This window comes from Mustela putorius, unplaced genomic scaffold (genome assembly GCF_011764305.1).
Source record: "Mustela putorius furo isolate JIRA1106 unplaced genomic scaffold, ASM1176430v1.1 tig00000224_pilon_pilon_pilon, whole genome shotgun sequence".
Lineage (NCBI taxonomy): Eukaryota > Metazoa > Chordata > Mammalia > Carnivora > Mustelidae > Mustela > Mustela putorius.
The window spans coordinates 3,283,515-3,310,468 of NW_025421321.1; the positions used below are offsets into that span (position 1 = coordinate 3,283,515).

The 26,954-nt window shown below is 40.3% G+C and overlaps 1 protein-coding gene across 4 annotated transcripts in view; it reads right to left on the reverse strand.

The window, feature by feature from the left end:
* Positions 1 to 4,548: 4,548 nt before the first annotated feature.
* Positions 4,549 to 26,954, reverse strand: part of LOC101682054 (sulfotransferase 1C2) — a 32,933-nt gene continuing 10,527 nt past the window's right edge. For 2 of the 4 annotated variants that reach the window (XM_045077607.1, XM_004764351.3), the window contains exons 2-8: positions 24,022 to 24,222; positions 23,435 to 23,560; positions 20,481 to 20,578; positions 15,362 to 15,488; positions 14,789 to 14,883; positions 14,474 to 14,654; positions 4,549 to 4,902 (exon numbers count right to left, since the gene is read on the reverse strand). In XM_045077607.1, coding sequence (XP_044933542.1) covers positions 4,790 to 4,902; positions 14,474 to 14,654; positions 14,789 to 14,883; positions 15,362 to 15,488; positions 20,481 to 20,578; positions 23,435 to 23,560; positions 24,022 to 24,172 — 891 coding nt within the window. In that variant the 5' untranslated portion in view covers positions 24,173 to 24,222 and the 3' untranslated portion in view covers positions 4,549 to 4,789. The remainder of the gene's footprint in view (positions 4,903 to 14,473; positions 14,655 to 14,788; positions 14,884 to 15,361; positions 15,489 to 20,480; positions 20,579 to 23,434; positions 23,561 to 24,021; positions 24,223 to 26,954) is intronic. The other 2 variants (XM_013062390.2, XM_004764352.3) reach the window with 2 other exon arrangements.

The window sequence follows — 26,954 nt, forward strand, 5'->3', positions numbered from 1 at the left end:
CCCCCAAATGGATGGTGGCATCAATTGGAAGATGAGCTCTAGTGACCTGTGGGAAGGCACTCTATCGGCCTTTTCTAAATCTGTGAACTGATTTTACTTTATATCTGTTTAAGAACTTCATTTGAAGATGTTTCTGTTTAGATGGTTTTATTTGCTGGACGATGAAGGAGAATACTCTTGCACTAACTAGGTTACCTCTGCATGTCCTGGGAGCTGTGGTCACAGAGAGATACTCTTCTCTAACAGCCTGCCCGCTTCCACTTTCTTCTCTTCATCCAAACACATCACTGCCCTAAGTTCCCGCCATCACCACTCTTTCTCTCAATCTGTCCCTCCTTTCTGCCCTCATCCCTGCAGCTTTTCTTGCCAGGCTTCTCAATGCCCTTGCCTTTTCTGCATTTCCCTTTAACTGGGAGCTTGGATCAATATGGGTCAATGTACTCTGCTTCCACGGGGAGGCCTTTTCCTCAATCAGTATGCTCTTCAGGGTCAGCTGCAGCTTCTCTCATGGCTTCACTTCCTGGCCGTGGTCTGGTGACTCTCCTATTTACTTCTCCAGTCCAACAATCTCTTGGGATCCTCTCTCCACTAACATGTTTTGTGGGTGCCTCTTAATTCCCCAAGGAAGACTAAATCCACCATCCTCCCAGATGCTCAAGCTGGGGACCTGGGTAACATGGGAGGCCCAGAGAGGTTAATTAATTTGTCACAACTTATAAGTGGTAAAGTCTGAGACTGAAGGACTTTCTCTTTCCCCTGATCCATATCTTAGCCTCTCTAATAGTGGGAGTAAGGACCATTTTTCTACTCATCTTCAGGTGTCCAGTCATGCATAACATACTGTAAAATTCAGTAAATTTTTATTGAAACAAAGAATGCAAGTATCTTAGAACATTCTTTTCCACTTCCTCACTATGGATGTAAGGAGATGAAAGCCAGAGGAATTAGAACATTTTTTCAAGTGTGTGGGGCAGGCTTACTCTTACCATTTCATACACACCACCAACTAACTAGGAAATAGATTTATTTCTTCTCTGCTTCTTCCATAATCAGGAGCTAATGGAAGAAGGAGGAAGATATGAGGAGAAAATCTAAAATAAAATAAGATTATAAGGAAACAGAGCTGAGGGAATCCGCAGGGTCAGGTTTAGGGAAGAGGTTTAGGAAAATTTTCTTCCACATATACATCTGGGCAGAGGCAGATGACATTGCTGCCTGACTCTGTATGTTTTGTGTGTGTGTGCGTGCATGTGTATGTGTGTGTGCATATGTGCCTGTACTTTGTGTTTTGATGCATATTGCCTAGCACTATTCAACTGCCACTTGCTTTGCCAAGGGGAATAACCAGGACATTGGAGGTGAAATGTACGAGTATTAACCCTATATTACACATGAGGGTATGTACGTGAAAAGACTTGGATCTTTGACTTCCTATCTTCCTGAGCAATTTTGCACACCTGCTTTAGGATAAATGGTAATGAGATCATTAGATCCAGTCTGGAAGTACTGGATTTCATCCTAAAAGACATACATGGCTTTGGTCAACTAAATTCCCTGTACAGCATCCATTTTGGGGTGCTGAATTTGGCCTTTCTGCTCTGTGACTATTGGGAAATGGTATTCTTTTTTTTTTTTTTAAAGATTTTATTTATTTATTTGAGATAGAGAGAGTGAGCAAGAGAGCAGGAGCAGGGGAGCAGAGGGAGAGGGAGAAGCAGGCTTCTCCCAGGGCTTGATCCCAGGACCCTGGGACCAAGACTTGAGCCAAAGGCAGGCAGATGCTTAACCAACTGAGCCACCCACGTGCCTCATGGGAAATGGTAGTCTAAAACAAACAAACAAACAAACAAACCCAAAGAGAGAGCAGAATATTTCATTTTAGACAATGTAGTTTATCTCACTAGAGATGTTCAGAAATATAGAAGCTTGTAGCAATGTGCATGCAAGCTTGTCTGAGTTGGGGGTGGTTCTATCTGTGCCAGCTTGCTGGGAAGCAAATGTCTCACTGTAAAGAGAGTTTGGGAGGGCGGTGGATATGATTTCATTTGCAGTGCTCCTGATTATAGCTGGGGCACTGTAATTTCTAATTTATTACATCATGATTAAGCACAACAGGAGATATTAGTGTCTTGACTCCTGGGGTAGTTTGAAATGGTTTACCAGAAGACCTAAAAATACATATCATTGTGAATGGACTGAGTAGCATTCTAACTTTCTTGGTAAGTGGTTAAGGGCCTGAAACTATTTAAACTGGTCATTGGGGTTAGGTAATTTGTCTTTTCTTTTTGTTCTCTCTTTCCTTTTTATCTTTCCTTTTTCCTTCCTTTCTTCTCCTCCCCCTTCTTCTGTATAAATTAATCTTCATTGGAATTCTGCATAGTTTTACCATAGTTTTCTTTCGTTGAAAATTTCTAAAAGTATTCTTTTGGTGGGGGGAATTGTTCTGACTGAAGATGACCTACATTTCCTATACAGTTCAGTTACTAAATCATACCACTGATGTAATGTTTTCTTTTCTTTTTCTTTTTCTTTTTTTAAAGATTTTATTTATTTATTTGACAGAGAGAGATCACAAGTAGGCAGAGAAGTAGGCAGGGTGAGAGGGGAGAAGCAGGCTCACCGCTAAGCAGAGAGCCCGATGTGGGGCTCGATCCTAGGACTCTGGGATCATGACCTGAGCTGAAGGCAGAGGCTTTAATCCATTGAGCCACCCAGGTGTCCCAATGTTTCATTTTCTTGATTCACTTTTGAGTTTTAAAACTGTTAACTGACAACTAGAGAAGAGAGTAAATTTCCATTTTAAAGATATTACTAAAAATCAGCAAACTATTTCCTCTAACAACAAAACTTTGCATTTACTAAACAAAAATTTTATACCTTGCAGTTCCCACTTCTTTAAATTTCACTATTTTAAATTCTGAATACATACAAAACTGCAGTCACAAAAAAATGGCAGAATTGAAGAAATTCAGATTTTGCTTCTTTGTTCTTACAATCACTGTGCTATCATTGTTTGTTCTGAGTCTACTACTGTTTAAACACAGGGGTACTCCTACACAGCAGGGGCACAAATTTTACCTGAAGTGAATTTGAACTGAACTGTAACGAACTTACCCTGAAAGGAAGCAGGCTTGGCTGCATCTGTGTGATAGTTACAGAGGCTGGCTCTATGCCTGCCTGTTTTTTGAATTAACTTCCAAACAGAGTTAAATAGACATGAAACCAAACAGCAAAAAATACTTACAATCTAAAATTGCCAACTGTGGGCGATATAGACAACTTTTTTACACAGTAAAAAGGTGCTAATATGAAGTTACATAAATATGGCTAAAACTTGGTAGAAACCAGATAATTGTTTAGAATTTAGGGCTAATAGGGGAGCCTGGGTGGCTCAGTCGGTTAGGTGTCTGACTCTTAATTTTAGCTCAGGTCGTGATCTCAGGGTCGTGAGACTGAGCCCCATGTGGGCTCCTTGCTGGGTTTGGAGCTTGCTTGGGATTATCTCTGTCCCTCTCCCTCTGTGCCCCCATCTCAAAATAGATTAACTATATAAATAAAAATAAATAGAATTTACGGCTGATACGAGATCTACCCCCTTTACCTCAGGGTATTTTATTGTCGACATTGTTTAGAACTGCCAGAAGAGGGTGATAATAAAAAGCAGTCAGAATTTTAGTTGGCTTTATTCAGCCTCTTATTGCATTCTCCTGAGACAAACTTCTCAGCTTTGGAATGCTACCAGTTGGGACTCAAAGTGGGGAATTTGTGACCTGAAATGTGCACCCCTTCCTGTAGTTACTCATCTATGCATTAATTTGCTTATTTACCAAGTATTTGCTGGACACCTGTTATATACCATGCACTGCATTGCATGCTGTTGAATAAGACATGAAACCAAATATTAAAGAATTTATGATCAAGGGGGGGATATAGACAAGTAAATCTATAAATAGATATGGAGCAACAGGGCTACAGCAGGGTAAATATGGGAAATCAATGAAAAGGGCACATAGCTAGGTAATGCAGGCCTCTAGAGGGCACAGCATTGCAGCTGAGACTATCTCTAAGTCTGACAACTATGCCTGAGCTAACTTTGTCGATGTTGCTTCTCTGTCTGTGTTTTCTGTTTTTACCAGGATACAACTCAGACCCCTGAATGGACACCCTTGAACTTTCTGTTTTCTGTTTCCGTAATTAAGAACTATGACTCCTAATCAGGTTTTTGTCTTCTGACATCCCCCTCCATCTGCTTCCCTTTTCTTCCTCACCACTGGGGATGGCATTTGGAACATGTTTTCTCAAGGCTGACTGCATCAGGACTGCCCTCAAGGAGTCCCTTCCATAGTAATCAGGTGGTACCTTAGAACCTAGCACTTTTGGAGTTTTCTTTGAATGGCTGGGACAGATATCAGAGATTTCATATTATCAATATAGATGTAACCTAATATTTGCATACTTGTGCTCAAGATATTTTAAATTACAGACTAAAAAAGTAGGATGCACTTTCCAGAATAGTGGAGACTTAAAAAAATCCTTGCAGTATTCAAGTCTTATATTTCATTTTGTTTATTAAGCCACTTTATTTCTTACTTTGGAAAGAATGATTGAGAAAATAAGCATTGAACATGATCCTTCTAAAAAATAAAGCTGGTACACACTGTTAATCACAAAGACAGTGGTGCCATAATTGTATACTTTTATGAAATGCTTTCAGAGATTCTTTGGGCTGGGCTGAAGAGCTGAAGATCGTTTCCCCATTCTTGTCATCCACTTTCTATGAACATGTTGCTCAGAGTTCTGTCAAGAACTTTATTGATGTTCCTTTCATCTTTTGCCTATAGATTTCATCAAATCTCTCATTCTGAGCCACAGTGAAGTGGTTTTTCCAATCCCCCACAGTTCCTAGAAGAGAAAAATCAAGATGAGGTTGTAACTCTGATTGAAAGTTTCTGTGACTCAACAACATGCCTGCCTTACTCCACCTCCCCTTCAGTGCATACCCACCCACTGCAGCTCTCTGCTCTGAGAAGGGCCCTGGGTGCAGAGGGTAGGCTCCTAGCTTGGGCAGACAATTTATGCAAATGCACTGGTGCCTTGGCCACACCTGTGGAATATTCACATGATGGACTACTGCACAGAAGCGAAAAGGAATGAACTACAGACACAGCCCCATGAAGGAATCTCAAAATATTACATTGAGTGACCAGACACAAGAAGGTACATACTGTATGATTTCATTTATAAGAAGTCCAAGAACAGGAAAAATCAATCTATATTGACAGAAATGAGAATGGTGGTTGTATCTGAGGGTGGAGATAGACAGAAAAGGACCATGAGAAGGAACCTTTTTTTTTTTTTTGAGTCTCTGGATTAAGGTGTATTTGAAACCTCTGGTTGAAGTTTTTTGCTTAATCTTCTTTAAATTTTTTTGTAAAAATTAGCATATAGTGTATTATCAGCCCCAGGGATACCAGTTTACATACTTCACAGCACTCACCATAGCACATACTCTCCCCAATGTCCATAACCCAACCACCCTCTCCATACCCCCCTCCCCTAGGAAACACTCAGTTTTGTGATATTAAGAGTCTCTTAGGGTTTGTCTCCCTCCTGATCCCATTTTGTTTCACTCTTTCCTTCCCTACCCCCCAAACCCCCATTTTGCCTCTCAAATTCCTCATATCAGGGAGATCATATGATAATTGTCTTTCTATGATTGACTTATTTCACTCAGCATAATACCTGCTAGTTTCATCCACATCATTGCAAATGGCAGGATTTCATTGTATATAGATACCACATTTTCTTTATCCATTCATCTGTTGATGGACATCAAGGTTCTTTCCATAGTTTGGCTATTGTGGACATTGCTGCTATAAACGTTCAGGTGCACATGACCCTTTGGATCACTACGTTTGTATCTTTAGGGTAAATACCCAGTAGTGTGAAGTGTGATTGCTGGGTCATAGGGTAGCTAGCTCTATTTTCAACTTTTTGAGGAACCTCTGTGCTGTTTTCCAGAGTGGCTGCACCAGCTTGCATTCCCACCAACAGTGTAGGAGTGTTCCCCTTTCCCCAAATCCTCTCCAGCATCTGTCGTTTCCTGCCTTGTTAATTTTAGTCATTATGACTGGTGTGAGGTGGTATCTCATTGTAGTTTTGATTATATTTCTGTGATTCTGAAGGATGTTGAGCGTATTTTCATATCTGTTGGCCATCTGGATGTCTTCTTTGCAGCAGAAATGTCTATTCATGCCCTCTGCCCATTTCTTGATTGGATTATTTGTTCTTTGGGTGTTGAGTTTGATAAGTTCTTTATAGATTTTGGATACTAGCCCTTTATCTGATATGTTGTTTGCAAATATCTTCTCCCATTCTGTCAACTGACAGAATTTGTCAACTGACAATATTTGTCTTTTGGTTTTATTGACTGTTTCCTTTGCTGTGCAAAAGCTTATGATCTTGAGGAAGTCCCAATAGTTCATTTTTGCCCTTGCTTCTCTTGCCTTTGGCAATGTTTCTAGGAAGGAATGGCTGCAGCTATGGTTGAAGAGGTTGTTCTTGTCCCCAAGATTTTGATGGATTCCTTTCTCACATTGAGGTCCTTCATCCATTTTGAGTCTGTTGTTGTGTGTGGTGTAAGGAAATGGTCCAGTTTCATTTTTCTGCATGTGGCTGTCCAATTTTCCCAACACCATTTGTTGAAGAGACTGTTTTTTTTTTTCCATTGGACATTCTTTCTTGCTTTGTCGAAGAGTAGTTGACCATAGAGTTGAAGGTCTATTTCTGGGCTTTCTATTCTGTTCCACTGATCTATGTCTCTATTTTTGTGCCAGTACCATATTGTCTTGATGATGACAGCTTTGTAATAGAGCTTGAAGTCTGGAATTGTGATGCCACCAACTTTGACTTTCTTTTTCAACATTCCTCTGGCTATTTGAGGTCTTTTCTGGTTCCATATAAATTTTAGGATTATTTGTTCCATTTCTTTAAAAAAAAAATGGATGGGATTTTGATAGGAATTGCATTAAACACGTAGATTGCTTTAGGTAGCATAGACATTTTCACAATATTTGTTCTTCCAATCTATGAGCATGAAACATTTTCCCATTTGTGTCTTCCTCAATTTCTTTCATGAGTACTTTATAGTTTCCTGAATACAGATACTTTGCCTTTTTGGTTAGATTTATTCCTAGGTCTCTTATGATTTTGGGTGCAGTTGTAAATGGGATTGACTCCTTAATTTCTCTTTCTTCTGTCTTGTTGTTGGTGTAGAGAAATGCAACTGATTTCTGTGCATTGATTTTAAATCCTGACACTTTACTGAATTCCTGTATGAGTTTTAACAGTTTTGGAGTGGTGTCTTTTGGGTTTTCCACATAAAGTATCATATCATCTGTAAAGAGTGATAGTTTGGCTTCTTCTTTGCTGATTTGGATGCCTTTAACTTCTTTTTGTTGTTTGAGTGTTGAGGCTAGGACTTCTAGTACTATGTTGAATAGCAATGGCGATAATGGACATCCTTGCCATGTTCCTGACCTTAGTGGAAAAGATCTCAATTTTTCCCCATTGAGAATGATATTTGTGGTGGGTTTTTCATAGATGGCTTTGTTGATCTTGAGGAAGGTACCCTCTATCTCTACACTTTGAAGAGTTTTGATCAGGAAAAGATGCTGTACTTTGTTAAATGCTTTTTCAGCATCTATTGAGAGTGTCATATGGTTCTTGTTCTTTCTTTTAGTAATGTGTTGTTTCACATTGATTGATTTGTGGATGTAGAACCAACATCGAAGCCCAGGAATAAATCTCACTTGATCATGGTGAATAATCCTTTTAATATACTGTCAGATCCTATTGGCTAGTATTTTGGTGAGAATTTTTGCATCTGTGTTCATCAAGGATATTGGTCTGTAATTCTCTTTCTTGAAGGGGTCTTTGTCTGGTGATCAGACAAAGGATCAAGGTAATGCTGGCCTCATAAAATGAGTTTGGAAGTTTTCCTTCCATTTATATTTTTTGGTACAGTTTAAGAAGAATAGGAATTAATTCTTTAAATGCTTGGTAGAATTCCTCTGGGAAGACATCTGTCCCTGGACTCTTGTTTGTTGGGAGATTTTTGATGACTGCTTTGATCTCCTTACTGGTTATGGGTCTGTCCAGGTTTTCTATTTATTCCTAATACAGTTTTAGTAGTTTATATGTCTCTAAGAATGCATTCATTTCTTCCAGATTGTCAAATTTGCTGGCATATTATAATATAACTCTTATAATAATATAATTCAATAATACAGTAATAACTCTTATAATTGTTTGTATTTCTTAGGTGTTGGTTGTGATCTCTCCTCTTTCATTCATGATTTTATTTATTTTGTCCTTCCTCTATTCTTTTTTTTTTTTTTGTAAAGATTTTATTTATTTATTTGACAGAGAGATCACAAGTAGACAGAGAGGCAGGCAGACAGAGAGAGGAGGAAGCAGGCTCCCCGCCGAGCAGAGAGCCCGGCGTGGGACTCGATCCCTGAGATCATGACCTGAGCCAAAGGCAGCAGCCCAACCCACTGAGCCACCCAGGGGCCCCCTCTATTCTTTTTGATAAGTCTAGCCAGGGGTTTATCAGCCTGACTAATTCTTTCAAAGAAAGTTTTATTTTATTGATTTGTTCTACTGTTATTTTGGTTTCTATTTCATCGATTTCTGCTCTGATCTTTATGATTTCTCTTCTCCTGCTGGGTTTAGGCTTTCTTTGTTGTTCTTTCACCAGCTCCTTTAGGTATAGGGTTAGGTTGTGTATTTGAGAACTTTCTTGTTTCTTGAGACAGGCTTGTATGCTATATAGTTTCCTCTCAGGACCACATTTGCAATGTCCCACAGATTTTGAATGGTTGTGTTTTCATTTTCATTTGTTTTCATGAATTTTTAAATTCTTCTTTAATTTCCTGGTTGACCCATTCATTCTTTAGTGAGATGCTCTTTAGCCTCCATGTATTTGAGTTCCTTCAACTTTCCTCTTGTAATTGAGTTCTAGCTTCAGAGCATTGTGGCTTGAAAATATGCAGGGAATGATCCCAATCTTTTGGTACCAATGGAGACCTGATTTGTGACCCAGGATGTGATCTCTTCTGAAGAATGTTCTATGTGCACTAGAGAAGAATGTGTATTCTGTTGCTTTGGGATGGAGTGTTCTGAAGATATCTGTGATGTCCATCTGGTCCAATCTGTCACTTAAAGCCTTTATTTCCTTGTTGATCTTTTGCTTGGATGATCTGTCCATTTGAGTGAGGGGGGTTTTAAAGTCCCCTACTATTATTGTATTATTGTTTATGTGTTTCTTTGAGTTTATTATTAATTGGTTTACATAATTGGCTCTTCCCATGTTAGGAACATAGATATTTACAATTGTTAGATCTTCTTGTTGGACAAACTCTTTGAGTATGATATAGTGTCCTTCCTCATCTCTTATTATAGTCTTTGGCTTAAACTCTAATTGATCTGATATAAGGATTGCCACTCCTGCTTTCTTCTGATGTCCATTAGCATGGAACATTGTTTTCCACCCCCTCACTTTAAATTTGGAGGTGTCCTTGGGTCTAAAATGAGTTTCTTGCAGACAGAATATTGATGGTTTTTTTTTTTAATTCATTCTGATACTCTGTGTCTTCTGATTGGGGCATTTAGCCCATTTAGTAATTCAGAGTAACTACTGAGAGATATGGGTTTAGTGCCATTGTATTGCCTGTAAGGTGACTGTTAGTGTATAGTGTCTCTTTTCCTTTCTGGTCTAATATTTTTAGGCTCTCTCTTTGCTTATAGGCCCCCTTTTAATATTTCCTATAGGGGTGGTTTGGTGTTTTCAAACTCTTTTAGTTTTTGTTTGTCCTGGAAGCGTTTTATCTCTCCTTTTGTTTTCAATGATAACCTAGCTGGATATAGTATTCTTGGGTGCATATTTTTCTCATTTAGTGCTCTGAATATATCGTGCCAGTTCTTTCTGGCCTGCCAGGTCTCTGCAGATCATAGCCCAAGGTGCTTTCAGGATTTTCTCTTTGGCACTAAGATCAGTAAGTTTTACTATTAGATGACGGGATGTGAACCTATTCTTATTGATTTTGAGGGGGCATTCTCTGTGCCTCCTGGATTTTGATGCTTGTTCCCTTTGCATATTAGGGAAATTCTCTACAATAATTTGCTCTAATATACCTCCTGCCCCCTCCCCTTTCTTCTTCTCTGGAATCCAATTATTCTAATATTGTTTCATCTTATGATATCACTTATCTCTCAAATTCTCCCCTCATGGTCCAGTAGTTGTTTGTCTCTCTTTTGCTCAGCTTCTTTATTTTCCATCATTTGGTTTTCTATATCACTAATTCTCTCTTCTGCCTCATTTATCCCAACAGTAAGAGATTCCATTTCTTATTGCACCTCATTAATAGCTTTTTTGATTTCAGCTTGATTAGATTTTAGTTCTTTTATTTCTCCAGAAAGGGCTTTTATTTCTCCAGGCAGGGTTTCTCTAATATCTTCCATGCCTGATTCTCAACTTGAGAATCATCATTTTGAAGTCTAGATCTGATGTATTACCAGTGTCTGTATTGTTTAGATTCCTAGCCTTCAGTACAGCTTCTTGTTCTTTTTTTTTTTTTTTTTTTTGTGGTGAGTTTTCCTGCCTTGTCATTTTATCCTGATAAGAATATATGAATGACAGAATAAAATACTAAAAGGGTGGAAAAGACTCCAGAAAAATGTATGTTAACCAAATCAGAAGAGATCCCAAAGTGTGGGGAGAAGAAAGGGGGTAAAAAGACATTAAAAAATTAAAAAAATATATATCTATTAGACTGGTGAATAGAACAGAGTCACCCATTTGATTTTGGGTGTATTTTGGTCTCTTAGAAGAAACTACCTCCTACAATTTTAAAGAATGAAAAAATATATATACACAAAAATAAGGTAAATATGATGAATGGATGGAATATGACTGTAAAGATGAAAATTTTAAAAAATTATAAAAAAGTAATTGATATGATAATTTGGTTGGAAAAAGCAAGAAAAGAAAGTGGAGAGGATTTGCTCAGGCTGGAGACTAGAACAAAGCCCTGTGCAAGATTAGCGTATATTTTGATCTATTAGAGGAAATTGTTTCCCAAAACTTTTTAGAAGAAAAAAACCTTATATGTATACAAAAAATAAAGTTAGATACAATGAATGACAAAATATGACTATAATAATGAAAGTTTAAAAAGATGGTTTAAAGAAAGGTATTGTTAAGATAAACTAGTTAAAAAAAGTTAAAAGAGGAAAGATAAAAAGTTAAAAAGTTAGAATAAGAAAAAATAAAATTAAGGAAATTTAATTAACTTTGCAAGACTAAAGAAACATGGGGAGAAAGCCATGAATTCCATATTTTCCCTTCCCCTCCTCTGGAATTCCACTTTTCTTCTTGATCAGTGAGCTTGGTCTTGGCTGGACATTCTTGCTGACCTTCTGGGGGAGGGGCTTTTTGTAGTGATTCTCAAATGCCTTTGCCCGAGGTGGATTTGCACTGCCCTTGCCAGGGGCCAGGCTAAGTAATCTGCTCGGGTTCACATTTGGAAGTTTTTTTCCCTGAATGCTTTTTGTAGAGCTCTGGAGGACAGAATGAAAATGGTGGCCCTCCCAGTCTCTAGCCCAGAGAAGCTAAGAGCTTGGGGCCTCACTCCTCAGTGTGCCCTTGGAGAAAAGCAGTCAATCACTCCTATCTCCCTGATCTCCAGCTGTTCACCAAGCTCACCTAGCCTGTGACTGAGCGTTCTGTCTCTGGCATATAGCCATGTTTGCAATCTCCAAACCCAGCAGCTTCCTGCCACACTGCTCCTACAGTGGCGGAAGGTGGATCTCCCTGGATCTGCCACTTTTAGCAGGGGTCCCTGCTCAAAGAGCATTGGTCTGAGGGATCACAATTTAGGGTAACCCCAAGCTAAGATATCACTCCTTGGCTTGGTCTCTGCAGCCAGCTTCCACACTCTGATACCTGGGAGCTCTGCCACACTCAGACACCCCTGATCCTTCTGTGACCCCGTGGGACCTGAGACCACATTGTCCCCATGAGGGCTCCACCTCCACTTAGCCTCTGGAGCAATGGCCCTCAGTGAAGCACACTTCTAAAAGTGGAGCTTCATTGCTCCACTGCTTGCCAGGAATTGGCCCCTTCCCCTGCAGTATCTCTTCCATGGCTTCAGATTCACTTTTCCACATGTTCTACCTTTCAGAAAGTGGTTGATTTTCTGTTTACAGAATGTCTGATATTCTGCTCTTTGATCTATTGTTGGGTTTTTAGGTGTTTGGAATGGTTTGATAACTATCTAGCTGAACTCCTGTGACGTGATGTCATCTCAGTCTGCTACTCCTCCACCATGTTGAATGTCCTCAAGAAGGAACTTTTGAGACATGGGAATGTTTCATATCTTGATTGGTGTGCTGGTTTTTTTATGGGTGCATAAGTTTTTCAACACATTCACTGTATACTTACTTCAGAGCTGTGCCTTTTTTGGTATGTTAGTTACATCTCAACAACAAAAAAACTTTTGGGAAAATGTGAATGAGATACTACTGTATATGTATGAGCTTTTCCACTAAGCAGAAACTATTAAAATGTTAAAAAAAGAAAATAATCTGTCCTCCCTTTGCCTCACCTGGAAAGTTGTGCAACAGAAATAAAAGCACTGGTATATAAGAACACACATAGAAAGATGTTTACTGTAGCACTATTCAAAAAGATAATAAAAAATAATAGTAGTGCCTTTAACTAGGGGAATAGTTGAAGGAGTTATGATGCATCTATCCATACTCTGGTACAACATGAGACCATTTAAAATAGTAAGCTACATGGACCTACATGACTTACCCCAGAGGGATGTCTGATATTCTGGTAAATGAAGGTGTATATTATGACCACATTTAGCCATCATCATGGTATATATCTTTGTTTGCACATGTATGAACCTGAGGGAATGAGGGTATATAGAAAGACAGATATGTATGGATCTAAAGAAGGGCTTCTTGTGAAATCATTGCTATTGATTATCTGAAGAGGAAAGAAATGGTATTGTCTGGTTTGCTTCACTAGCATGGGATGCTGTTGTAGATTCTAAAATGCAACAAAATGCTTCCCCCTCTGTGCTCTACCCACCCCCCAAATAAATAAATAAATAAAATGTTTTTATAAAGGTGGGGCATCTGGGTGGCTCAGTGGGTTAAGTGTCTAGGGTCCAGGGATTGAGCCCTGCTTCAGCCTTTCTGCTCAGTGGGGAGTCTGCCTCTCCTTCTGAATTCTCCCTCTCTCTCAAATAAATAAATAATATCTTAAAAAATAAAATAAAATATAACAAAATAAACTAATAAATTAAAAAAGAAGACAAGTTGCAAAGCAGTAGCACATCATGGTTCTCCTGGTGTGAAAAAGAAGTGCCTGTTTTGGTTTGTTTGTTTGCTTTTAGAGAGAGAGAGAAAAGGGAGGAAGGGAAGAGGGAAAGAGAGAGAGAGAGAATCTCAAGCAGGCTCCATGCCCACAGAACATACTGTAGGGCTTGATCTTACAACCCTGAGATCATGACCTGAATCAAAATCAAGAGTTGGATGCTTAACTGACTGAGCCACCCAGATGTCCCAGAAGTCTATGTTTTTAAACAGAGAGGAAAGGGACTTCCATAATGTTGTTGGTCACTTCTGGGGAACAGAGTTTTGGTGAAGGAAGGTTTTTAAAATACAATCCAATATTGATCTAATTTTTTATAATGATATACATTACTTTTTAAATTAAAAAAATGATAAAGCTTTTTTTTCCTTCAAAAAATATTAGCTGGGGGACTTAGAATTCCTCTTTTGGGAACTGGAACTAAAAAATATTAAGAGAACAAGGCAGTGCTCAATGGTAGTTATAATTGGAAGTCACAATGTACAGTGGTCTGAGCCATGATCAAGACCAAGTTATGAGCAGAAGCTGAGTGAGCAGAAGCTATAAAGTAGGAAAAATTTGGAATGGGCAGAGACAGGAAGCTGATCAGTCAAGGAAGGCACTTATAGCAGACATGTGGAGAGGAGCTGAGTCCTGTAAGTGATGGACCCTTCCTGTAAGTGGTGGACCCTTTAAGTGCTGCTAAAGTCTTGACCCTGACATCCAGGGATCCCCATGACATCTGGACCAATGATGGCTCCTGCTCTTAACTCCCTGTGAAAATACATTAGCCTTACACCTGCACATGACCCCTTCTAAAAAGCCCCTCTTATTGGGGCTGGTCACAGGACACTCTGTTTCTTGAAACCAGATACCCCAGAGAGCTCTCTTCTGTAACAAGATCAAGTTCCCATCTATTAGCAGATTATTTTTAATAGGTTAAATGTGCTGTCTTGAAACTAATAAAACCCAACATCTTCTTGCTAAGAAGCGGAAAGTATATACTAGACAAAATGAATGTAAAGTATTTGAAGCCACACAAACCTTTTCTCATGAAGGGGGAAATGGACTGGTCCAGGATAGATTTAGGAACTGTGGAGCGATTTGTCATGGGATTTTCTTTCATTTTCTCAAATGATGTCTCCTGGACAATTTTATCTAGGACTGTTTCATCCAAGTTCTTTCCCATGAACTGCATCACTTTCTGAATTTCATACTTTGGGTCCTGTGGTAACAGTTAACATTGCATTGAAATGGAAGAAGGTATTAGGACACTCTTAAATTCTTCAGGATGTCCTTCCCAGAAGTGCATCCCTGAAGAAGCCTGGAGAGTGGTTCTTCTGAAGGGCTTTTACTCACCCGTTTTATGTCCTCATAGAAAAGGAAAAGAATCTGGTATCTGTCTTTTATCTCCCACCATTCCTTCACATGGTCAAACCAAGAACCCCAACCCACTGTAACAGATACAGGAAACAGAACAGTCTACAAAACAGAACAGTCTACAAAAGAATCACCCAGAGCCTTAGATAGGTTCCGAGTCCTGATGTGTTTGAGTTGGAGGGTGATGTGGTACTGTACAGCCTTGGAGTAATTTATCTAATTTACCCAAAATGGTTTCATATTTCATGTCTATAATAAATTGTGTATATATTGTGTATATAAAAAATATTGGGACAAGGATACCCTTTGGAATGCAGGTGACTCTACAAGTCAAGTGACCCAGAATAAAGGCTTTCACATTGGGTGAAGGATGTTTGCTGGGATTGTGGGTATTCACTCTGAGCTCAGTCAACCTACTCTTTCCAGTCCCAGTCTAAGGTAGGACACACCTAAGGAGGAACACACCTTCTAAGCGGCCAAAATGTTATGCTTGATTCCTAGACTGAACTTACCTAGAGTGGGCAAGCAAAGATGTGAAGGATTATTCTTTACCTTTTCCGCTGATGAAGGTTTCAAAATACTCTTCCCAGGTACCAGGGTCAGGAAGAATTTGATTCATCCTTTGGAAATGGTAATAGGAAACCATGCAGTCTTTGGCATTTCGAGCTACATAAAGGAACTTTGGGGTATGGAGAGGGGTGGGTAAAAGATAGTAAGAAAAGTGAATTTTCACAGAATTCACTCAGGTAAATTCCATGCCAAGAGCAGCTTTGCACACTTGGCTCTGCTCTCCTTTGCCGGCAGTTCGACTTGGCTGGTGACCCCCTCTTCCTCTGGCTGTCCTGCTGCTCTGATGACTCTCCTCTTTAATTCAAGCTCAGTCCTAGTACATAGGCTGACTCCTGATTGCCCTCTTAGTTGTCAGGCTCCCACCATTCTCTAGCAATGATGGCATCAGACAGAAACTTCCATGTGCGTGCTGATGATTCTCCTAATACCTTCCTGTCCATTTCCTGGAAAAGCAGGACGGCTTTTTTATTCCAGGGCTGCAAGGTTGGTTCAACATCCGCAAATCAACCAATGTGATACAACACATTAATAAAAAAAGAACACGAACCATATGATACTCTCAATAGATGCTGAAAAAGCATTTGACAAAGTACAGCATCCCTTCCTGATCAAAACTCTTCATAGTGTAGGGATAGAGGGCACATACCTCAATATTATCAAAGCCATCTATGAAAAACCCATTGCAAATATCATTCTCAATGAAGGAAAAACTGAAATCTTTTCCGCTAAGGTCAGGAACACGGCAGGGATGTCCATTATCACCACTGCTATTCAACATAGTACTAGAAGTCCTAGCATCAGCAATCAGACAACAAAAGGAAATTAAAGGCATCCAAATTGGCAAAGAAGAAGTAAAACTATCACTCTTCACAGATGATATGATACTATATGTGGAAAACCCCAAAGACTCCACTCCAAAACTGCTAGAACTTGTACAGGAATTCAGTAAAGTGTCAGGATATAAAATGAAATGCACAGAAATCAGTTGTATTTCTCTACACCAACAACCAGACAGAAGAAAGAGAAATTAAGGAGTCAAGCCCATTTACAATGGCATCCAAAACTATAAGATACCTAGGAATAAACCTAACCAAAGAGGCAAAGAATCTGTACTCAGAAAACCATAAAGTACTCATGAAAGAAATTGAGGAAGACACAAAGAAATGGAAAAATGTCCCATGCTCCTGGATTGGAAGAAGAAATGTTGTGAGAGTGTCTATGCTACCTAAAGCAATCTACACATTTAATGTAATTCCTATCAAAATCCCATTCATTTTTTTCAAAGAAATGGGACAAGTAATCCTAAAATTTATATGGAACCAGAAAAGACCTCGAATAGCCAAAGGAATATTGAAAAAGAAAGCCAAAGTTGGTGACATCACAATTTCGGACTTCAAGCTCTATTACAAAGCTGTCATTATCAAGACAGCATGGTACTGGCACAAAAACAGACACACAGATCAATGGAACAGAATAGAGAGCCCAGAAATAGACCCTCAACTCTATGGTCAACTAATCTTTGACAAAACAGGAAAGAATGTCCAGTGGAAAAAAGACAACCTCTTCAATAAATGGTGTTGGGAAAATTGGACAGCCACATACAGAAAAATGAAACTGGATCATTTCCTTTTACCACACACAAAAATAGACTCAAAATGGATGAAGGACTCAATGTGAGACAGGAATCCATCAAAATCTTTGAGGAGAACACAGGCAGCAACCTCTTCAACCTCAGCCGCAGCAACATCTTCCTAGGAACATCGCCAAAGGCAAGGGAAGCAAGGGCTAAAATGAACTATTGGGATTTCATCAAGATCAAAAGCTTTTGCACAGCAAAGGAAACAGTTAGCAAAACCAAAAGATAACTGACAGAATGGGAGAAGATATTTGCAAACGACATATCAGATAAAGGGCTAGTGTCCAAAATTTATAAAGAACTTATCAAACTCAATACCCAAAGAACAAATGATCCAATCAAGAAATGGGCAGAAGGCATGAACAGATATTTCTGCCAAGAAGACATCCAGATGGCCAACAGACACATGAAAAAATGCTCCACATCACTTGGCATCAGGGAAATACAAATCAAAACCGCAATGAGATATCACCTCACACCAGTCAGAATGGCTAAAATTAACAAGTCAGGAAATGACAGATGCTGGCAAGGATGCAGAGAAAGGGGAACCTTCCTACACTGTTGGTGGGAATGCAAGCTGGTGCAACCACTCTGGAAAACAGCATGGAGGCTCCTGAATATGTTGAAAATACAACTACCCTATGACCCAGCAAATGCACTACTGGGTATTTACCCTAAAGATACAAACGTAGTGATCCGAAGGGACACGTGCACCTGAATGTTTATAGCAGCAATGTCTACAATAGCCAAACTATGGAAAGAACCTAGATGTCCATCAACAGATGAATGGATAAAGAAGATGTGGTATACATACACAATGGAATACTATGCAGCCATCAAAAGAAGTGAAATCTTGCTATTTGCGACAACATGGATGGAGCTAGAGGGTATCATTCTTAGCGAAATAAGTTAATCAGAGAAAGACAACTATCATATGATCTCCCTAATATGAGGAAGTGGAGATGCAACTTGGAGGGGTTAAGTGGGTAGGAGAAGAATAAATGAAACAAGATGGGATTGGGAGGGAGACAAACCATAAGTGACTCTTAATCTCACAAAACAAACTGAGGGTTGCTGGGGGGAGGGGGGTTGGGAGAAGGGAGGTTTTGGACATTGGGGAGGGTATGTGCTATGGTGAGTGCTGTGAAGTGTGTAAACCTGGCGATTCACAGACCTGTACCCCTGGGGATAAAAATACATTATATGTTTATTAAAAAGAAAAAAAGCAGGATGGCTTCATGGTCTCATTTTTTCCCCCTGCTATCATCAACTCTATTATTATTTTCATCAACTTCAATTCTTGCTCTACAAAGCATCCTGTTTACGTTTTATTTTGACAACAACCTTGTATCCTTTTACCTTTCCAGTTTTTCCCTTTATCCCAATTTGACCTTTAATCTCATCGTGATTGCTAAGTACTTGACTCTCTTTCTGACTGCAAGAATCCTGAGCTGGCCTCATTGAGTAGCTACCTCACATCCATGACCAGTCATTTCATAGGGATGCTGTTTTTTTTTTAAACCCTAAAACAGTTCTCAATTGAGAATGATTTTGCATGCAAGGGGGTATTTGGCAATGCCTGGAAGTGTTTTTGCTTTTACAACTGGGGATGACAGTGCTACTGGCATCTAGTGAATAAAGAGCAGGGGTGCTGCTCAACATTGTACAATACTCAGGACATCCCCCTGCCTCATGCCACCTGCCAAAGGAATTATCTGGTCCAAAATGTCAATAGTGCCATTTTCTGTATTCTGATGCTTTGAATCGGAACCATCGCTTACCTTGCTGTTGCCTTGCAGACCCTGGATAGACTGCCCCTACCAGTTTTAGCTGGTTACTACAGATATTAACAAGTTACTATCAAGCTCAGTTTTTACAAGCAAGCCAACCAGTCCTGAGCCTACACCTCCCTTATTGGGCCACTATCTACTTGCTCTATTTACCCCAGAGCCAGGACCACACAACGAGGGGCAGCCATCTATGCCCTGGAGCCTGCAGAAATCATCCAAACTACCCAATCCTAAACCTGATTACCTGTCTCACCCATTCCCTCCCTTGGAAACTACAATAAAGGCTCTTGGCCACAATTTACCCTTAACCCCTCTGCCTCCTAACGACCCTAGCGCTTCCCAGTTGTGAGCACTGCTTGGTAATCATTTTATTAATCTTTCCTCTCATGTTTCTCCCCTCCAGTCACAAGACTCTTTCTCTCCTCAAAACTCCATCCTGTTTCCCCCTGCAAGTTCATTAATTCTCTCTTCTGTGTTTATTCCGCACTTTGTTGAATTTTTGTGTGGGAGTGGATTTTTTTAAATTCTTGTTTTTTTTTCTTAGAATTTGAAAGGGCTAAAAAGAAAGAAACGAAGAAACTGATGTGAAATAGCCACAGGTGATCAATAACACATTTTGTGAAAGATTCATGACAATAGATAGCAACAGTAGCTATTTTCATGGCAACCTCACATCCCACAAACACCAAAATGAAATTCCATTGTCAGGCCTTGGTTTCTACCTCCAGTTTTGTGGTGGTAGTTTTAGGTGCAAGGAACACGGTCTTCCTAAGATTCATGCTTTGCATGCCAAAGCAGAGACGGTGGTAATGAAGCTGATGGCCACAAGCCTGGGGACAGCAGGAGGGAGAGAAGCCTTCGCTTCTGAGGGTGAGTCCTGCAGGTGCAGCTCAGGAGGAGTGGAAGCCCTGCCCTAGGCCAGCAGACCGAGTAGCAAGCAGGGAGATGAAGTGGTACGGGGCACCTCCTCCCTCAACCATGGTGGGCTTTCTGCCCACATGGCCACCCAGCTGCCACCCACGAAATTTTCTAACCTGCCCCAGTAAACTGGTGCCTTCGAGGCCCCAGTGTGCACCGTGCCCTCCTCCATCCCCTGGGGAGAGCCACCCGAGGGTTGGCAAACCAGAGACCTGTTACTGAATTTTTATAGCAAATGCTTATATCTTGTTTCAGTTACAGAAATCCCATTTGTTTAATTTAGTAAGAAATTCCATTTTAGGGGCCCCTGGGTGGCTCAGTGGGTTAAAGCCTCTGCCTTCGGCTCAGGTCATGATCCCAGAGTTCACCAGAAGCTAAGGCCAAATGTTCCTCTTAAGTAATGTAGCTCCTTCTATTCACCCTTTTAAATGATCTTCAGGAATTTTTTTCTTTCTCCTCAGTTTTTCTTCTCTGCTCTAAGTCTTAGTTACCCACACCCTTGGGTCACTGTGGACACTCATTATCTCTAGTTCTCTCCAAAAATTCAGTCTGGCTTTTGCCTCCATGTCTTGCTGGAAAATCATTCAGGTAAATATCCTGAAGAGTACAGAGAAAACTTTACATCTGCTCTTATTGCTGACTTCAGAGATGGTGGAGGAGTAAATATGATGACATTGCTGTGAGTTAGGGAGTGGGGGCTTTGCTCCCAGGAGACCTAGTCTACTGCGAGTCCCAAGGGAAACTGTTGCTCTCTTACCTTGCAGTTGTTCTCCCAGAAAGATGGAGGTAACAGCTGAGTTGGAAGATGAGTCCTTAGTATCCGTGGAGAGGGCATTGCGTTGGCTCTTTCCACCCCTTTAAAGTAAATCAAGAGGAAAGATCTGCATAGTACAAGTATTGCATGGGGGAAGTTACATTCTGGGATCTGTCCTGAATGTTCCATCCCTCCCATCTTTCTCCTTATATCTTGACTTTCTTTTGGGATTTCATAATGAGATTATAGAGATTACCATCACTTCTCTAGATTCCTACAGCTTCAGAGCTGGAAGGGAGCTTATATTAATCTGTCACTTTGAGGATGAGGAGATGGAAGCTGAGAATGGACAAGCTAGGTCTTGTGACAGAGCTGGGGTGGGTGGGTTTGATCTCAAGACCCTGAGATCAGATCTCTTCTCTGTCCACAAAATCAAGAGTTGGATGCTCAACTGATTGAACCACCCAGGTGCCCCTGGGGTGTTTCCCAGCCCTGCTCTCAGTGATCAGTCACATATGCAATACTTTTGATGTCAAACAGCTTTGTAGCTGGAAGTTGGTGCAGGTGGTATGGAAGGAGGCCTCGGAGGGAGGCTATGTGGGACACAAGCTTGCATAACGGGCAGCAGTGTCTGTCCACTCCTGAACCCTCCGTGGATGGTTGGTATAACTGACCAAGACCCATCAGTCTATAGCCCTTACCTCCAGTGGCAGGGACCATCTACCCTGAAATAAAAGTACTGCCCAGCTGATCTCCACCTGGCCTCTGTCTGTTTGTGGCTGGAAAGACCATAAATCCTGTAACTGTTTGTAACATTTTTGGACATGGGGCACCTTAGGTTTTAAAGAACCATTTATATATGATGGGCCATGCTGGGCTATTGGTTATCATCCTTTCCTGAATTCTGCAGCTGTGGGCATTGCCTTGAGAGAAGCTCTCTTTTGTTTCTTATGCTAACTTAGTGACAGCACACTCTGCTCCTCACTGCCAAGAATCCCTCACTAGAAATCATGCTTTGACTTTTCATTCTCTCTTAAACCTTCCAAATTTCAGAATTAAGGCAGTGGTGGCAGGGGTGGGATGTAGATGTGAGATCAAAAGCTGGGCTTGGATAACCCAGGGAACCCATGCCCTTGAGGTGGTCAGTAATACCTAACATTTCATAGGATCCACTCTGTGCTAGGCACTGCTCTAAGCTTTCTACACACATTAACTCATTTAATCCTCACAATGACTTTTTGAGGTAGGCACTAATTCTACTGACATTTTGCATCTGAGGAAACTGTAACACAGAGAGGGTAAGTAACTTGTTAAAGGTCACTGAGTGAGTGGTGGCGTCAGGACTTAAACCCTGGTTGTCTTTAACCATTATGCAATCCTGCTGCTCAAGGCGTCAAAAGACCAGACATCAACAAAAATGGAAGGCCCTGACGACACAAAGAGTGAGATCAGAGTTAAGCAGGCAGACAGTGCCCTTTGCGGGGGGTCAGAGCCCCACACGTAGTTCAGAGAAGGCATCAGACCAGGCCCTGGTCTTAGTAATAAGCTAATGGTCAATCAGATAGACAGGAACTGAGGACCAGAGGAATCTGAGCAGCAGGGTAAGTGGAACCATAAGGACAAACAAATGCCTCAGGGCTGTTCTAACCTGGACATACACTTGTGCATGTTTTAGGTCTTATGCATGTCAGATCAAGAATTTCTCTATCTCAACGCATTGCTAGATTTATCGGATCTCTTCTCTGTCCACAATTGCTCCAAGTTAGACTTCAACACCAGACTTGTATTGTCTATAATTCTGTAGCTCTAGCTAGGTGAGTTTCCAATTTTTTTTTTTTTTTATTCTGCTGACCTATGCAATGCTGAAACATAGAGATGTAGGCCTCCCTCCTATCCTTGTTCCAAAAAATGCTTCCAGCAGCTGGAACGGCTTCTTTCATATTTTGGTTGTCTTTTTTTTTTTTTTTTTTTTTTTTTTTTTGGTGTGAAGAAAAAAATTTCTAGGTTGAGTATTACCTTAAAAAAATTTCCCTACAGAACAGAAATGTTTGGCAAATGCATTATGTTTGCTAAAAAGAAAGAATGAATTGTTCCATAAATAACTCTCCAACCTCTCTGTGTGTTCTACAGCAGCAATAGTCAGAGGGAACATTTAAGAAGAAAATAAGGCAGATTCCTTTTTACTTGGTGATTCGCTTTTGGCAAATAACCTTAGGTAATATGTAGAAAGAATCAGGGAAGGAAAAAAAGAGGAGGAAACACATGCTTATAGAAATGAGAATGAGAGAGAGAATGGGGGGGAGAAGAAAGAGACAAAATAGAGGAGAGAATAATTCAGAGACAAGAGAGAGAGGAAGAGAAAGGAAGGAGAGCCTCCAGGACCTTCAGTAGGTGAATGAATACACTATGGCACATCTAAGCAATGGAATAGTATTCAGCACTGAAAAGAAAAGAGCTCTCAAGCCATGAGAAGACATAGAAGAAACTGAAACGCACATTACTAAGTGAAAGAAGGCAGTCTGAAAAGGCCACATACTGTATGATTTCAACTATATGACATTCTGGAAAAGGTAAAACTGTAGACAGCGAACAGATCAGTGGTTGTCAGGGGTTGAGGAGCAGGGAGGGTGAACAAGGGGCTCACAGAGGATTTTTAGGGGAGTGTAACTACTCTGTATCGTAGTACAGTGCTGGATCCAGGTCATGTATGTTAGTCCAAATCCATAGAATATACAACATCCAGAGCAAATCCTGGTGTGAACTATGGGCTTTGGGTGATTATGACATGTCTGTGTAGGCTCATCAACTGTAACAAATACACCATCTGGGAGAGAAGACTGTGCATGTGTGGGAAATTCTGTGCCTCTACTTTGTTGTAAGCCTAATACTTCTCTAAATAATAAACTCTTAAAAGAAGAAAGAGAAAGGAGCCAGGGTAGGAGGTGAGGAGCTCTCACCAGAGGGCTGGGGCGGCCGAGCCCACTCAATGAAAGGATGGCGGTGTTGAATGATGGCTCTCTGACATTTCTCCACATCTCCATTCTGCTCAATCATGTCCACAATTTCCTGAATCCATGTGGTGCCTGGGGCCCAAGGGGAAAGGACAACAAGAAGAAGCTGGTTAGACAATCAGTCTTGAGTGTCGTGGGGAGGAAAGGGAATATAGAGACTGCTGGTGTTTGGTCCAACCTCCCCTCAGGTCAAGATCCTGTCAGTCACAACAGGTGGACATCCATGCGGGAAAAACCCACACGGTCTCTTATGGAGAGAAAGAGCAGCCCAGGCAAAGCCACACAACACTGTCACCCAAGAGCAGTCCATGACAGAGCACAGCAGGCTGGGTTCTCTAATGCCATTATGTTTGACCCCGGATAAACCTGGGAACATGAAGCATTCCAGGATCGCCTTGTCATGGAACAGTGAGAAGGAGCAGATTTCCTTGAATGAGTGCAAACACCATATGAAGGGGGATTCTAACTGATGTGAACAACCCTTGCTGATTCTGCAAGCCAAAGTCTGGTTGTTCCCCAGGTCCCAGAGTCACCTGATTTAGGATAGGTACAGATGAGAAGATCATCCGGCTTGGCCTCAAAGTTCTGGATCTGGCTCCAGTTGTCCACTGTGCTAGCCTGCAAGGGGATCCCCGAGACCTCTCTCAGTTGTAGCTGTTCCTCCAATGCTGCAGCCAGGGCCATACTGTCTTGCAATGGGAGGGGCAGTCCCCGCAGGCAGAGGATGGAGGGGACTTTTAAAACAATTGTGGTAAAATACACATAACATAAAATTTACCATTTAAACTATTTTAAAGTACACAGTTCAGTGGCATTAAGTACATTTCCAGTGTTGTGCAGCCATCACCAACATCTATGTCCAGAACTTTTCCATCTTCCCAACTAACACTCCATTGCTCCTTTCCCCCCATCCCCTTCTACTTTCTGTCTCTATAAACATGTCTACTCTAGGTCCTTCAAATCAATAGAATCATACAGTATTTGTCCTTTTGTGATTGACTTATTTCACTCAGCATAATGTCTCTAGAATTCATCCATGTTGTAACATGGGTCAGAATTTCCTTCCTTTTTGAGGCTGAATAATGTTCCATTCTGTGTATATGCCACATTTTGTTTGTCCATTCATCCATACATGGACACTTGGCTTGCTTCTAACTTTTGGCTTTTGTAAGTAATGCTGCTATGAACACGCCTTTCAACTATTTGGTATTGTAATTGCTTGGTCATATGGTAATTTCACATTTAAGTTTTTGAGAACTTGCCATGCTGTTTTCCACAGCAGCCCACACCCTTTAACATTCCCACCAGAAAGGCACAGGTTTCTAATTTCTTCACATCCTTGCCAACACTACTTATTTTCTGTTTATTACTTTATTGTATTTATTAAGTACATGTTTTAAAAAATTTTTAATCTCTATGATAGTAATCTTAATAGGTATGAGATGATATTCCTCTGTGGTTTTGATTTTCATTTCTCTAATGATTAGTGATGCTGAGCGTCTTTCCATGTGCCTATGTGTCATTCATATTTTTCTTTTGGAGAAGTGTCCATTTAAATCTTCTGCCCATGTTTTGAATCAGTTTTTTTGCTTTAAATGCACAAAATGAGGAAGCCAGGAGTACTGGGCCATATTACTCCAGAATAATTGGTTATTGAGATAGCTATGTGCTGGGCTTAGAGCCCAAACTCATTTTAAGTGTTGCATAAAAGGACTCTAGAGCTAAAAGGATCTTTACAGGAGATGTAATAGTACATACTTACTGGAAGTCAAATAAAAGAATCTGGCCCAGCCTTTCCAGGGAGTGGGTGAGAAGGAGTTAGTGCCACATTGTGAGGCTTGTTTTCGAGGTGGCTTCTACTTTTAGACTGAGTCAAGTCCCTTAGAATGGAGACTGTGTTTTCAGAAATGAAAGATGAACTATTTCAAAAAATTTTCAAGTGTTAAGTAGTGGCTGTGTTGACAATATGTCAAAGAAGTGGAGTTTGGATGATACTGAAATTACTGTGTGATCAACTTTAAGAGAGAGGAGAGAACATTTTTTTACAGTCCTTCTATGTTAGATCTCTTAAAACTTTTTTTCTCCTCTTTTAATTCATATTACAATTTTACTAGGAGGGAATAATTTACACTCATAAATGTGAGGGAGCTAGGAGTCATGATCAATAACTTGTCTAGGGTTGCAGACAGTGTCTTTCTGCAAACTTCACATTAAAAAAAAAAATTACCCCTCCTGTCTTTTATTGTGAGTATATATATGTACCAGAAAATTTAGAATAAGCCCAAATGTACAAAGAAAAATTCATCACCTAGGAATTATTATTTTGATGTATTTCTATTTTTTCAAATATATATATATATGAAAACAAAAATATAATCTAAAATATAAATGTACCCCAAAAAGATGGGGCTCAGAGAGCTTCCAGGTTGATGAATACGTGGAGTTGCTGGCAGGGCAGTGTCCTTGGAGAGAGCATAGAATCTCTGTGCTCCTTCCCATATACATTGTTCTGTGCATCTCTTCCATCTGGCTGTTCCTGAGTTATATCCTTTTATAATAGTCTAGTAATCTAGTAAGTAAAGTGTTTTCCCAAGTTCTGTGAAGCACTCTAACAAATTAAACAAATTTAGAAAAAGGGTCATGAGAACCTTCAATCTTAAAGGCGGTTGGTAAGAAACACATGCTGTAACCTGAACTTGTGACTGACATCTTATGTCAGAGTTGGGGGGGCAGTCTTGTGGCACTGAGCCTTTAACCTGTGGGATCTGATGCTATCTCCAAGTAAAGAGTGTCAGAATTGAATGGCCGGCCGGCATCCAGAGAATGGGAGGTTGCTTGGTGTGGGGAGCCCCCACCCTCTACCTCATATCTGGTCACAGTAGTATAAAGTTTGCTATCTAAGTAACATGAAGGAGAGCACAGGAAGAGTTTTTCCTTTACAGGCACAAAGGCACAAAAATTGCCACTTGAGCAACCAGCTGGAAGCTTTGTCATCCCTCCAGGTCAGATCATATAATGCATGGCCTCCTTTGTGAAGCTGTCTCTGACTCCATGGACAGAAAGAGTGCCTTCTCACAGGACCTTGTAGCATTTTGTATGTATATTTTATAGTTCTTACTCCACTGTCCTAAAATTACTTGTTTTTATGTCCAACTCTGCTGGAGCTCAGGGACTTGGTCCAATCCCCTTTGCAGGCTCAACATGTAAGGGAAGATCTGAGTGGGAAAGAGAGATGGTACTACAGGACAGCGATTTTGGAGATTTTTGCCTCTGGGTCCTGAATTTCTAGGCTTTATACTGTTAGGTAGGTATGTATTGGTTGCAAATACCTTCTATTTTTTGGGTTCCTTAAAATACTCTCTGGCTTTAGTTAATCAATTCTATTTATACAGCAGTACATATTATATTACCATAGTAAAAATTTAAAAAAAAAATCGGTGAGTTAAGGATTTCTTTTAAGCCATAT